At 53.9% G+C, this 15,411-nt stretch overlaps 1 protein-coding gene across 10 annotated transcripts in view; it reads right to left on the minus strand.

Moving 5' to 3' along the window:
- The window catches only part of FOXP1 (forkhead box P1), a 517,497-nt gene that overhangs the window by 123,457 nt on the left and 378,629 nt on the right, over positions 1-15,411 (minus strand). For all 10 annotated transcript variants that reach the window (XM_081276304.1, XM_081276309.1, XM_081276307.1 and 7 more), the window contains one exon: positions 1,724-1,840. In XM_081276304.1, the coding sequence (XP_081132430.1) occupies positions 1,724-1,840 (117 nt within the window). Of the gene's footprint in view, positions 1-1,723; positions 1,841-15,411 lie in introns of those variants that run through there.

Below are 15,411 nucleotides of genomic sequence, written 5' to 3' on the forward strand. Positions count from 1 at the left end.
CACGAAAACTCAACCCAAGCAAGAATTTAGGCGATCTCATGATCCAATGAACCGGCACCAAGGTAAGCCCACCTGTTACCTCTTGTGCGTTCTATTCCGACATCTCCAGGGTGAGAAACCTCCCATTTGGGGGTCCTTACCCTCAGCTCTGAAAGCACTCTCCAACACCCGGTTCCTGCCAGGGCCCTATCCCGAGCGCGGACACAAGCATCCCAAGTCAGGTTTCTTTGAAATTTTTGTTATAATTCTCACCTCCAACTCAAAAATCTAGATCAGATTTTTATGAGCTCTCTGCTTCCACTCCATTAACCCCTTGGCCTCAATACACTGAACTGAGAAGTTGCTAAAGTAATTTTTTTGTGTGTGTGCTACTAGGGATAAACCCAGGGGTGCTCTACCACTGATCTGGACACCTACCCCTAGTCCTTTTTATATTTTTTATTTTGAGACAGGCTCTCACCAAGTTGCCCAGGATAGCCTCAAGCTTATGATCCTCCTGCCGCAGCCTCCCAAAGCAGGCGTATGCCACTGGTGCCTGGTTAAAACAATCATTCTTGTCACCTTTGCATAAAATTGCTTTCCACCTTAAACAGATGATTCAGAAGCCCTCTAAAGATATCCAGAGAGGAGGGTGTGTCCATGCCATTACCAGGCACCACGCCCCGTGAGGGTGCTGGACACTGCTGACATTTTGGGCCAATAAATAATCTTGCGCTCTGTGGGGGTGGGCACCCTGGCCAATGCAGACCATTAAGCAGGAGCCCTGGCCTGTACCGACAAGAGGGGCCTCCAGGAAAAGCCACCTTTTTATACAATGGGACACAAAGCCAACGAGTGGAGAAGGAGGTGGAGGTTTCTGGAAGAACACCCACAAGACTGCCCCGTCCTGGGTGTGGATTCCCTGGAAAGAAACTCAGCACATCACATACCTGCACAGCACCTCCGCTGCAGCGCCAGCCAGACGCCCATCCACACCTGAGTGGGCAAAGGCGGGGTGTGTGCGTGTATGGTGTGTTCACACCTGTGCACATGTGCGTGAAAGCATGGAATCCTATCACAGCAGCTAAACGGATGGAACCAGGCACAGAGATAAATGTTGTTTTTCATTTGTGGAAAGAACAACAAAACAAGTTGAGCTGAAAGTGGACGGTGATTACTAGAGCCTTGGGAGGGCTGGGGGGTCATAAAAGAAGGGCGCTTGGATTGGGTCAGTACGTGCTCCGTTCTTACATGAATACACTGAACCCATCAATATGGGCAATCCATACATGTTAGTAAAACCACTGCTAGATGACCCCCACTGGCCACAGGGGGGTCAAAACCATGTCCCTCTGAGTACTACTGTGCTGGACATAAGGGGAACCACCCCCTTCCTAGTCTAGATGACCACGGCAGGTCTGTGCACCATCAGCTGGTACTGCCACCCGTGCTCTGTCCTTAGCAGCCCGACACCTGCAAATGCCCACCCTCCCGGCGCGTGGCCAGGGTAGCTCTTCTTGCTACCAAGATCGACCCTTTTGCTCAACTCGACACTTTCCATGAGAGGTCACGCTCTGCTGGCACACTGAGAGCTCACCGTCCGCAGATGGTCTTGTTTCACAATCAGCAATTCTCAATGCGGTTCCCTTCTGAATTGCCCAGGAGCTGCCCAGAGGGTGTGGCTGCCCAGAGGGTGCCGCTGCCCAGAGGGTGCTGTGCCCATGAGGTAAAGCAGGGGACTTACCTGAAGGGCCGGCTGCTTGTCATTCCTCTTGGGAGACTTTAGTCCACTAACTTGCTGCTGCTGCTGCTGCTGCTGCTGTTGCTGCTGCTGCAGGAGCTGTCTGGCCACTTGTAGAGCCTGCGAGGAGGGGACAAGAACACACCGGTCAGGACACAGGCCCGGGACTGCCGCACAGAAGGGTTCTGGAAGCCTACTCCAGGGCTCGCCCTGCCTTTCCCGTTTCCAGGCACAGGAAATGGCAGACGACACCCCCCTCCCGTCTGTGCTGAGAACTTTCCAGAGTCTGTTTCCAGGTCCTTGCACTGGGCCAGTTTCACCCACAGCCCCCAAGCCCAGTGACCCAGGAAGTGGATGCTTTATCCCACCCCAAACCTGCCACAATGCTTGAAGTACGGGTGGCCAGCTCCTGAGGAACCAAGCAGGGACGGCCAGCAGGGAGCCGGGCAAAGACGGGAAGTTAGGAGAGCTACTGGGGGCACGTGGGTGGCACCACTGTCTTCCCAGATTCTCTGGTGGGACTTGGGACACTTGGGAACACAGGTTGAAAGTGACACGTTCACTCCATGAGGCCAGAAGGAAGACGGGAGTGGGATGACAGGAAAAGCATGTCCCGTGGATGGGGTGATGGGGACTGGCCAGGCATTCCTAGGACAACCTCACTGGATGTCAGGAGAGAAAACCTGCGAATTCACCTCCAGCCACCTCAACCCAACGTCTGCGTCACCCTCTCCAGCGTATAACAGGGGACAGTTTCCATTTAAAGGCAGAGTCAGGGAGGTGGCCTGAGCACAGGGTCAGGTAAAAGGACAGTGGGAGAGCTCTGTGAGGGGAGCCACTTAGGACAAGCCAAGGTTCTTTACAAAAGCTCAAGTGAAATAAGTGTCATTATCGAACCATCACAAAGATATTTGCTGTCAAAGACTGAAGAACAGCTGGCAGCGGGATCAGCGCACAAAACCGAGGTGAGCAGGCGCTGTGCTGCAAATTCCCATCCAAAGGCGACTTCTCCGGTGGAGCCAGCTGGGAACCAAGAATGGAGTCCTGGAGGGGATGTCCCCACTGAGGAGTGCGGAGAGAAGACAGGGTCCCCGGAGGGGCCCACCAGAGCGACTTCTCCCCGGCGATGACTCTTTGGTTCCCCTGGAAGAGGCACTTCTAGAGGCGGCCACGGCCTGAACAAGGTGTGGCCCAGGCTCCCAAAGTGAGCACAAAGCACTTCCAAGGGAAGCAGGTTCCTCAAAGAAGAGGAGTCAGTTCACGGGTGATGAGGACCCGCGTCCAGGTCCAGGAAGTTGAGTGGTGAAGACGAAGTCTGGGAGGGTTAGGTGGCGGGGATTCTTGCACACTGGGCACAGGAAACAGGGCGGTCAAAGGCAACTGTCCTGAGGAGCAGGTGCTGAGGAAGGCTGAACCTTCACAAGTTCTTTCAAGAAGACATGCTCATGACGGGCACAGTGGCGCACACCTATAATCCCAGCAGCTTGCGAGGCTGAGGCAGAAGGATTACAAGTTTAAGGCCAGCCTCAGCAACTCAGTGAGACCCTGTCTCAAAATAAAAAATAAAGGGGGCTGGGGATGTGGCTCAGTGGTTAAGGCATCTAGGTTCAATTTCTGGTACCCTTCCCCCCCAAAAAGAGACACACTAACCCAGGCTCCTCGTGGCACAACTGTGTTGAGCCTCTTAAAGGCACTGTGTAAGGCTGAGGGCAGCCTCTGTATCTCAGAGGTGCAAAGGGAGGTGTAGAAACAGAGCACAGAAAAGCATGATAAGAGCCTGAGACGGTGGGGGAGAAGTGCCTGCGGGGCCCACGCCTGCCCGCACACTGCACTCACCCCTGCAGCCCACCAGCTGCAGGCCCAGGCACAGTGGAGCAGGCCTGCCTGTGAGGGCCACATGTACTCCAAGATGCCTGGGAGCCCTGCCTGGGCCCCAGCCCGCCATCTGGGAGGAAGCTCCACCACAGCCGGACCCCGGGTTCCCCGTCTCCTTGGAGACGCTCAGTACACGCGTAGGTGTAAAGTGGGCAGCGTGAAGATTTCATTTATATCCCCTGTGCAAGGTGCCTGCAGGAGCAGAGCCTCTCCTACACGCGTGTCCCCTGGACGCCTTCACGCGGGGCTTTGGGGCTTCTTAGGCAGGAAGGGAACTGCCGGTGTCTTAAGTGCTACCATCAGAGTCCCCGCGTTATAAGACTCAGCGGCAGAAAAGGCTCTAGCTGCAGCTGGGAAGGCAGACGGTGGGCGTGGAGCTGGCGGGAGAGGTGGACAGAGGAACGCTGGGGGGAAGATGGGCCATGCGGGGCCACCAGCAGGGAGAGCAGTACAGGACACCCTGCCCCCCTGGCGGACACCACCTGCCCCCTCTCACCCGATCCTGGAGAACGGGTGCTCGGCTTTTAAGTAACCAGCCTCACGGTAGCCATACCCAGCTGTCAGCATGCGGCAAGACTCCGGGTGTCTTTAAGGAAAACGTCCACACACGCTGTGCTCGTGTAAGCACGTGCTCAGAAGGAAATGTTGGGGAAAGACGGTGGCACACCTGAATCTGAGGTCATTTGAACCAGTGTTTACCAAGCTGGCCACATGGTGACTGTGCATGTCACATGAGGTGCTAGAATCCTCAGGCTTATTTTACTGGTTGGAGGGAAAATCAGAATCACTTATGGATGCCAGGTGTCTTCCAATCCCATCCCAGGGTCCAGGAACTTACAGCCACCGATCACAAGCCCCAGCTCCTATAGGTGGTTTCACACACAGCCCAGCTAAGGAGCAGAGCCAAGCCCAGGCGCAGGGAGGGAAAGTGTTGAGGAACTGGAGTGGACGCGAGGGAGGGTTCAGCCACCCCGGTGGAGAGTGAGCGGCACCAGATGGAGATTGCAAACCGGCTGCCAGGGCTCCACGCATCCAACACGCATCCAACATGCAGCCAGATGAAGACCTTCAAAACGTGGCCCCGGGAGACACCGCTAGCACAGGAATGCATCAGAATCCTCACAGGTCACCCGCAGAGATTCCCAGACCCTGAGAGGGGCTCGTTACCAAAGTCGGAGCAAAGTAAAATAGTAATGAACCCCCCAAATAAAAACCAACATAGACATCACCCAGGTCCCAACAAGAGGTTTTAAAATCCTATCGATTAGAACATACAACCTGCTATGGAGTCACCGCTAAAGGGTGAGCACTAGTTTTCTGTACAAGGTAAACTAGGATGGTCTAGATTTAAATGGAAAGGGGTACTCGGAGTTTCGGACTCGGGGGTTATGTGGAGATCTCTGGCTCCATCACATGCAGGGAACCACGAGGCTCCTATCCACTTCACTGCAGATGGCGTCCCCGGGGCAACTCTCTTGGCTCGGTGCCCTTCCCTGACACCATCCCTCGACAGCCATGTCCACCCACACACGTGTCCAAGCAGACCCACGTCCTTCCACCTCGGACTCCACCGCCCCACCCCAGAGAGCACTGGATCCCAGCAGAACCGGGCCGTGGCCTGGGACTGCTCTTCCCCACGGTGCCTCCATCACGGCCGGAAAGAGGAGTCCTAGGGTGCAGTGTTGAAGAGGAAACAGGACACTCGGTACAGGATGATAAGCATGTGGATCTGGTTTTGTGCATGTGAGAGAGAGGGAGAGAGAGGAGGAAGAGAAAGGAGGAGAAGGAGGCAGGAAGGAGGGAAGGGGAGCAGAAGAGGGGGGCATGCAGGAGGACGCGAATGTAGGAAGAGACCCTCTTCCCAGCAGAAAATGTCACCTCTGACTCAAGCTGCACACCCACAGCTGAGACAGGCCCAGGCCAGCTCTGGTGCCTCTTCCTGGTGAGATGAACCAATGCTCGGTGCAAGATAGACCTGACAAGGACCTGGCCCAGGGTAAGCTGCTCAGCCTTGGAGCCCTGGCCACCAGTTACAGTGCAGAGGGGCTCCAGGGTGTCACAGAGCAGGGTGATGACAAAACCCTACCCCAGAGCTGGCCGAGCATGTTCACATCCCTGTTCCTTCCACCAGCTAGACTAATCTGTGAGCTAGCAGACCCAGGGACCCAGGGGTGGCAGGCAATGCCGCACTGCACCCCGGCTGGCCCTGTCCCCACCCATGCCTGATCAGATCATCCCCAGGGGTCAGCAGGCTTCGCCACGGCTGCCTCTGGGAATTCAGGGAGTCTGTGAGGTCTGGCAGCTCGTGCCCACCTCCTGGGACCCTGGGCACTCGGGGGACACGTTCCATTCCTCCGGCTCCACTCTCTGCTATGTCGCTCCACCCAAGGTAAATAAGGGCCACCCGTGCTGCACACACTGTTCGGGTAGCACATTTACCACTTTTGAGCTATTCATGTCAAGTTCATGGCGGGTGCTTACATTTCAGGCCCAGGTAGCTCTACATTTAGCACGTTTACCAAGGTGGCTGAGGCTCAGAAACATATTTCCCACCCCTGAAGAAACACTGGCAAGTTGACATAACACACGGGGCACTCCCACACTCCCAGGCGCACACAGCCAGCCCGAGGAGGAAGACACCTTCATCAAGGATTTTGCTGGAAGAGACCCTCTTCCTAGCGGGAAGCATCACCTCTGGTGACAGGTCTGAGATGTGCCTTGACACATCTTTGGAATGTCTTTGGAAAACCACTGACTGGGACGTTGTCTATCACGGGTCAGCCAACGACAGCCCATAAACCCCACGGGGGCCCCGGTCTGCATGGTGCAGCTGGGAGGAAACACTGTGTTCACTTATTTAAATGCTTGGGAAGGGGTCAGAAGATGATTTGGTGACATGTGAAAATCACTTGGAATTCAAATCTCAGTAGCCACACATAAAGTTTTCTTAGAATGCAGGCGAGGTCACTTAGGTCTGGCCTGCAGAGTGCTCTCCACAGAGACCGCAGGGCCCTCACGCCCGAGATACTCCCCAGGCACCCACACAGGCAGAGCCTGCCAGCCCTGGCTAGGCCTCTCTACTCTGGAGGTGCCAGATTCACTGGGCAGAATTTTATTTTATTAGATATATATATATATATACATCTGTGTATAATTGTACATGTATATATATAACATATAAATGTATCTACATGTATATATAAATATGTATTTATATAAATATACATATTTATCTATCTAACTATATAAATATGTATAAATATGTATAAATATATCTATATAAATATGTATAAATATATATCTATATAAATATATCTATATAAATATACATACCCATATAAATATGCATAAATATATATCTATATAAATACACCTACAAATATATATCTATATAAATATGTATAAATATTATATCTTTATAAATATGTCTATATATCTAAATCTGCGTGTGTATATATTTATATATTTGTTCATTTATTTTGGTGCTGGGGATCGAACCCAGGGTCCCACGTGTTCTCCCACCGAGCTGTGTCTCAGCCCTGGGCTGGACACATGCACCTCTCCATCAGTTCCCCTAGATGATTTTAGAGTTCAGCTAATAAGGAATTAGCTGTTCTTAAAACTCAAATCAAATTTGCCCTTCTGTAAAGGAGCTGCAGGGTGAAGGGGAAACATCTCTGTGGGCTCCTTTTGGACCCAGCCTGGCATCTGTGACCCTTCCCTCGAGTGCTGGGCAGCAGAGATCAGCCAGGGTCCCCAACCCCCTGGGATGAGGGTGGCAGGGCCCTAGCTGCTGGCCACTGACCAGGTTGGCTACTTCCTGTCTGTGCTGAGAAGTCCACCCTCAGGGTGGGTCTGAGTCAGCCAGCCTTCCACCAACTCCCTTTCCAGCCTCTACCCCCACTGCAGATCAAACCTGTTCCGCAGATAATTTCAGGGGCCACTCAACCCTGGCTGGCACACGGGGTGGCAGGGAAGGCTGGTAAGACGCATCGAGAGGGCAGCGGGCGAACCAGCAGGACAGGCCTTGTCCTCACCTGCCTTCCTCCCGCACACCCTGGCCCCCGGCCTTCCCCACCGCCGGAGCCGGCTACCCGGTGGGGCTCCAGCTGCCCACCCCAGGATGCTCCCCTAACAACTGCCAACTGCCCACAGAGGACAGGGCACCAGCAAGCAGGGAGACCCAGCAGTGGGTGCAGGATGGGAAGGGAAAGGTCAGGGGCTCGCAGGACCACGTCTCTCACAGGAGGAAACAGCATGCCAGGAGCCAGGTCTCCCAAACCAGGGGTTTAAGAACATGACGTCTTTTGGCAAAGGACATCGGGAAAGCAAGGTGACCTCGGAGGGATTCTAGTGCCTGTGGAAACACCAGACACCTAATCCAGGGACGACCGTGCAGTGCATGATGGGCAAAGACTGGGCACCAAGTGGGCAAGGAAGCCCTGGACGGGCAGGATGGATGGCCCCGAGCAGCCCAGGGGTGACGGCCACTCTGTAGCCAGCCTTCGGCAAGGTCCTGGCCCTGGCCACTGCTCCGCCTGCTCCAGGATCCTGCCGCGGGGGGGCGACTGCGCCCCCTCAGGTCCTCAGCTCACCTGACTCAGTGCCCAGGGCAGGTAGACGCGAAGCCTGGGGTCAACGGGGACTCAGAGTCTGCACAGCAACCTCCACCCCAAGTTCCCCCGACTCCAGGGCAGGCCTGGACAGCCATCTTCTGAAGGGACACGTGTGTGGGTTTCCCAATGGAAAGGTGGAGGCGAAACACCTCTGTGGGCTCCGTCTGGACCCAGCCTGGCATCTGTGACCCTTCTCTCGAGTGCTGGGCAGCCTTGGCAAATGAGGTTGCGGGACACAGACATGACGCCAGGCGTGGGGTGCCCACCTGTGATCCCAGCCACTCGGGAGGCCAGCCTGGACAGATTAGTGAGACCCTGTCTCAAAACAAGATTTTTTAAAAGGCCTGGGGACGTGGCTCAGTGGTGAAGCACCCCTGGGTTCCGTTTCCAGGACCACCAGGAAAAGCAGGAAGAGACACAAGTGTGAAAACCTGGTGCAAGGACAATCCTACCCCTACAACATGACAGTCTGTATTTGAGCCAAATATTTAAAGGATGGAAAACTGAAAAGCCCAAGTTCCCTATCAGCACAATTATCCTATCTGCTGAAATAGGGTCACAGGGCCACGGGCAGTGTCACCCCCTGGGCCTCGGAGGGGAGAGGGGAGGCCAGGTGAAGCATTGCCTGTGGACAAGCCTGTTCCATACCACACAAGAGGGCCTCCTTCCAGGCCAGTCCCCAGTCTCCCCACAGATGGGTTCTCCTGTTCTCCAGGATTTGCACATGCAGTCAGCACTGCTGTGACCCTTGTTATCTAGGTCCCTCACTTGTCTTTTGCCTTAGAATTTCAGACATGAGCTTGGGTAGGACGTGAGCTGTGTGGCTTCTGCTTCTTTTATGTGACAGTTATCTGTTTATTTTGTGGTACCGGGGATTGGACCTAGGGTCCCATGCATGCCAGGGAAGCACTCTACCACTGAGCTACACCCCCAGCCCTTTTTATTTTGAGATGGACTCTAGCTAAGTTGCTAAGGCTGGCCTTAGACTTGTGATCCTCCTGCCTCAGCCTCAGAGTAGCTGGGATGACAGTCCTACACCACTATGTGTGACTTCTATGTCAGTCATTTCTTCGTTGGTGTATATTTTCTTAAGAGGAAGGATGGCAAGTGATAGTTCTTTTATCCTTTATTTTTAGAAGCAGTGGGATGAGGGGAAAGAGTTTTTCAATGGTGTTCTTGTGTCATGCCGTATTTTCCCAGCATTAGCTGGGAGTGCAGGCGCTACCCCAAGGCACCAGTTGCAGAGGCCTAGGCGGAGGGAGATCCAAAAGCCCTGAGAGGAGGCTTTCTTTTGTGAGCATTGGCACCCAGCAAACCCAGAGAGTAGAGGGCTGCACGGCTTAGATCCTCTAGCAATGATGAGTACCTTATTTATTTGGAAGGCATTCAGAGGCTACTTCCCACCAAAGAGTAAGAATTTTCATGAGACCAAAAATGGGCTGTGTGTGTCGGGGGGGTGATATCTATGATCCTCTTGCAAAACCGGGTGAACTGAGTTTAATGACTGCAAACAGTCAGGAAGTCTGTTTGAAGTCTCTCCTGAGAGGGGAGAGGTAGCCCAGTATCCCCCCCTCCTCCTCCCGTGCACACAGGTCCTGCAACCAGCTCCTGGAGCCCGGGCTGGGCGGCCGGTGCCAGACAGTGCTGAATCACCAGCCGAGGCTCCGGCACCTGAGTTGTGTTTGGAGGGATTCCATTCAGGCACTGCCCAGGCCTGGGCCTGTTCAGCTCATGGGAGTTGACAAGATCGCAGCCAGGGGGCTGTGGCCGGGGGCAGCCTGAAGCCCGAGTCAAGTGCATTACTGAATGTCTCCAAGGTTAGGTTGCATGGGGCGTTAAACACGTTTCCCCCCGGGACTAGATTCTGCTGAAAAATAAATAAATGAAGGCATCGGCCTAGTCCTCCTCTGGGCTCCCAAGGCAGGAAATGCAGGGGTCAGACGTGAGCGTGAATCACAGGGATCCACTCGCTTCCTAACCAACCCACTCTTTTCTGCAAATGCCTTTTATGAGGTGGAGCCTGGCGACTCTCGTTATGAATAGCGCAGGTTTGCGTCTTTTTGTACCTCGGGAGGAGACCAGCTCATCTTGAAGCTTGCAGAAGACTCTGGCTAGAATTCCACTCAAAATGATTATTCATGATTGGAATAGAAACAGAACTCAGTTCCTGCTCAAAACACATGGTGCCCTCTTCCTGTTCTTACAAGTCACAGGAGCTCGGGACCCTCCCAGGGGACCAGGAACACCTCACATGCTCTGCTTCCCAAAGTACCTTCCTTTTCTTGCTTGAACTTGGAGCAAAGTGTGAAAAGGACTATGAGGGACACTCCAGCAGAAACAGAGACAAGAAAAGGGAAGAGAAGCCAGCGGAAACCAAGAATGGCTCAGGTGGGACTGCCACTCCTGCCGTCAGGACGGGCAGAGGAGCCCTGCTCTTCTCCAGTAATCCACGCTTCTTACACTGAGAAGTGCAAAGAGGTACCTGCAGGACAGTATAAGGGACAGGGGTGCAGAAGGCCCAGGGTTCAATCCCAAGCACCTTCAGCGTGGGCAAGTGGGGCCAGCAGCTCCCTGCCTGTGACACTGACATCAAGACATTGTGCTGGATTGTCCCCTGGTTACCAGGCAATGCTAAACTCAGCATTGTATCTCCTGTCTGGGCCTCTCGGAGGGAGGCAGGGAGATGGTTTCTGCGTCTTGATCTGAAGGGGAGAAGGAGAATGCGAGGTTCCATGACTTGTTCAAGGTTACAACTCCAAAGAGGCAAGCACAGAAAAAACACAAACAAACAAACATTGTGTCATGAGAACCTGAGAGTCACACTGTGCCAAGGTCACTGTGATTAGCCCTGAGCTGGCTGCAGGTCTCTTGGCCAGTGCAGGCCAAGGCACATGGACACAGGGTCCCCCTGCCTGCTGGATGCTGCGGGCTTCCGTGGGTCACGTCTTCTGCCTTTACTCCCCCACAGGAGAGATGGGCTCTTCTCTGCTAGGTCTCCCAGGCCCAAGGCACTACAAGCTGTGGCCAGGTCTGCAGCTGGGCCCTCCCTGTTCTCTGCCCAGGGCTGCGACACCCACCGTCTTCTCCATCTCAATCCACTCTTCTGAAAACTGCGCTCACAATCCAGCTCCCACAAGCAGTGGTGTTCCCGACGTCCCCAGGCCCAGGGGACAGGTACCCTGCCTTCCTATTGGCAAGTGCCAAGCAGGAGAGAGGCAGGGCCCCCAGGCCAGGCAGCCTGCTCCCGCAACCCCATCTCCCTGTCTCCACCTTGTCTTGGGATACTCACGCTGTCCCCAAGTCCCCAATCCTCATCTCATCTTCAAGCCCCTGGGACATTTCTGAGGACAGGAGGACTTTCAAAAGGAGACTTTCCTAACTCAGACTGACTATGCCAAGGTGCCACCTTCTCCAGGTCTGAACACGTCCCTAGGCCCAGCTGCTGGGCTTTCTGGCCTGGTCTTGACCCACAGGTTTAATCCACTGTAGAGTCTCACACGGTTATGATCACATATTGTGGCGGGGGTGGGGTGGTGGTGGTAGCAGAAGTTGTTAAATAGCTGCATTTTTAAAACTGCCCCGACCCCTGGCCAATGAGGACAGGGAACACAATTCTAAAAAGTTACAATTTAAAAAAAAATTTTTTTTCAGTTGTAGATGGACAAAATACCTTTATGACAAAATACCTTTATTTATTTTTATGTGGTGCTGAGGATTGAACCCAGTGCCTCCCATGTGCTAGGCCAGCGCTCGGCCACTGAGCCCCAATCCCTGAGCCCCAGCCCCAGCCCCAGCCCAAAAGCTACAATTTCTTGAGTGTGTGTGGCCAGACCAGTGTTCAGCAGAGCACCTGCCTTATGATACCTGCCACTGTTCCTTTTGGTTGTTTTGGTCCTGGAGATTGAACCAGGGGTGCTTAACCACTGAGCCCCAGCCCCAGCCCCAGCCCTATTTATTGTTTTATTTTGAGACAGGGTCTCACTGAGTTGCCTAGGGCCTCACCAAGTTGCTGAGGCTGGCCTCAAACTTGCCATCCTCTTGCCTCAGCCTCCCGAGTCGCTGGGATGGCAGGTGTGGGCCCCAGGCCTGATGACCACCGTCCTCTGAGGTATGGTTATACCCAGTCAGCAGATGAGGAAACAGAACCAGAGGGGGAAGCTGTCAGGGTCACTTGAGAGGTGCCCATTCAGCCTGGAGCTCAGCTTCTTGTCCAGGGTGGTCAAGCAATGGCGTCTGCCACCATCATGGGCCACTGGGCACGTACGTGAGCACAGACTTCCACACCCCCCCCCCCAGTGATGAGAGAACAGCAGGGTAACAAAGGCAGGTAATTCAGAGGTGACCCTGGGGTGGGAGGGGACAGACCCCGGCGGTGCCACCAAGGGGGAGGAGGAGGGTGCCATGTGGATGGTTCCCACCCCTCACGTGGGCAGGACATGTACCTAGTGTGCCCCAGGCCACGCAGCCTGGGCAGCACCTCAGGCCGCTCAAGGGCCCCTTCAGCCCTGGGCCTGGAGCTGCCCGCTAGACAGGACAGATTACTAGAGGAGCAGGCAACCACAGCGGGGAGCACATCTTGAGCCAGTGGGACCCAGTGAAGGGCAGTCTTGTCACTAGGTTTTAAAAGGTCTCATCCTCATCGAGAAGCCAGCGAGAGAAACCCGGCTGCTGGGTGTGGCCAGGGGAACAGAACAAGGCTTTCTCTAAAAGGGGACGAAGCCAAACGGCTCCTCTGACCAACACTTGTGCTCTCGGAGCTGTACTCAAAGGGCGTCCGTGGTCTTCGGAACTCCCGGCAACCAGAGTTCAGCTTCAGGTGGGACGTGAGTCTGCAAGCATGAAGAAATCATGATTCGCTGGGAATTTGGGGGAATTACTGACCCTGAGAGAATCACAGTTTTAAAAAAAAGGAAAAAAAGTGTGCTCTGAAAAATAGTGATGCTGGCCTCTACAGAAGCAGCCTTCACCGTGGTCACACGGGCACTAGGCATCCTGCTTGGACTGGAAGCTCAGATCGGCCACGTGCTACCCATGCAACCCCAGACAAGTTACTTAACCTCTCTGTGCCTGAGTGTCTTCATCTGTAAGAACTGGAAAAAATAACAGTAGCTATGTCATGCTTAATAAACGGAATGTATGTAGGCCAAAGCCTGACAACCAAGAAGCACTTCCTAAGTGATTTTTAAAATGCTTTCTATTTGATTATTGAATATGAAAGGGGTGAGTTCATGGTCAAAGACAGGAACTAACATGAATTAGGAAAATAATAAAAAAATCAAGTAAAAATACTACTGTCCGTACGTCACACAACACTTGGTAGCATGTGTAGGAAGCAGCTCCCTTCAGCCACACTGGAATCATTATTTATAGACTTTTAATAATCACGTTTTAAAATTAAGATTTTGAAGAGAGATTATTCCAAACGAATTCATGCATCAAGCTTCTAACATACGAAGAGCATTAGAAACGAAACCCGAACACACCCCCCACTCTACAAAGTCTCCCCTCCCACACTAGGCTGTGCCGGAGGCACGCAGGCCCAGGGCAGCAGGCAGCCGAGTCTATAGCAAGAGCAGGCCTCGGTTCTCCTACCCCACAGACCCCACCACTGAGCAGCTCTCAACCGACTGAACCCTCAGTGAGTGCTCCCGGCTGCTGGGCAGAGAGCACACGAGCTCGACTTTTGTGAAAGTTAAATTGCCAACGTCATATTATGTTAAAGTGAGACAAAACAAGAATCAGACAGACTGTACCTTTAAAAACTGCTGACCTCTAATGCTGACCCTACGTGGATGGGAAGGACGCAGGACCCGTCCTCAGCACCTGGTCCCTCCCACTAGTGTCCTGGGCGCTCTGCTTTCCAGCCCAGTTTCTTCACTGTACCACTCTAGGGTTCTGAGGAGGCTGCCTGTGGTCAGGGCTGACCGTGTCACAGGAAAGACGCTTCCCAGGGCATCCAGACCATCCGCCTGTCGAGCACGAAACACAGACACACCGGAGACAGGGAACCACGTCACAGCAGCACTTTCCCACCTCTAGATGGGACAGTCTCTGCAGCCCCCCAACCCAGGGTGTCCACAGTGTCAACAGGCAACCTTCACTGGGCACTTGGATTCTACAGACAAGGCTCTGCTTAACTATAAGGTGTTACTATGCAGCCCGACGTCCCCTGTGGGGCCACCTGAGATGGTAACAGAGGAGGTGGACAGGCCACTGCTGTATCCCCGAGAGCACAGCCACCAACCCCCGTGGACGGGCCTGGGGCGGGGGCTGCCTGGGCCTCTGCTCCTGTTCCCTTATATAGTCAATGCAGAGGGAATCCCTCCGTGTGCATATTTTCAATTCACATTCCAAAACAGTATAGGCCACGAGACAGATTTTGAGCTGTGATTTATAGGACTGGATCTGCCTGGGCCGGGCATGGTGTTAGGATCACGCACAGCACTTTCTCAGGATGGGTGTGTGCGAGGAAGCACCTCCAGAAAACCAGGCTCTGGATGGTAAAGAATGTGCCGGTCTCCAGGTAGGCCAGGGATGCCTCTGTAGAAACACTCTCCCAGAGTCAGGCAGAACCCGCCTGAGAATTAAAAAACCCAGACTTTGGTTTGCTTGTTCTTTTAATCCACACTGAAGGTAGGCAGAAGCCTTTTCTTTGGCCCCTGGAGATAAGGATATTGAGATAAGGACCCTGAAGATCATGAGATACTGTGCATGGTGATCAAGGCAAGGCGGTATTTTTGAGGGACAGGCAGGCCTCGCAGGTCAGCACCCACCAAGGAACCACACACTGTCTTGCACCACTCTGAAGCTGGCCGCCCAGCCCCTGGTGCACAGTCCCTCAGCTGAGCTGACCTGTTCAGATCTAAGGTCAGGAGTCTGGGTTGATGACACTGCGTGGCAGGGGGCTTGTCTGTCCAGCGCTGGGGACTGAACCCAGGGCCTCCCACATGCTAGACCATGGAGTTACATCCCAGCCTTTTCCATTCACGATTTTGAGACTTGCTAAGTTGCCCAGGCTGGCCTGGAACTTGGGACCCTCCTGCCTCAGCCTCCGGAGGCACTGGGATCCCAGGCAGGTGCCACCAGGCCTGGCTGGATGGTGTCACTATCAGAAGGTGCTCAGGGACACCATGAAGGAGCCCCTACCAAGGCAGCCATAACTGAATGAAGTATCCAGAAACCCCAAACTACCGAGCACCC

The sequence above is a fragment of the Spermophilus citellus genome (assembly GCF_964194105.1).
Source record: "Spermophilus citellus genome assembly, chromosome: 19".
Lineage (NCBI taxonomy): Eukaryota > Metazoa > Chordata > Mammalia > Rodentia > Sciuridae > Spermophilus > Spermophilus citellus.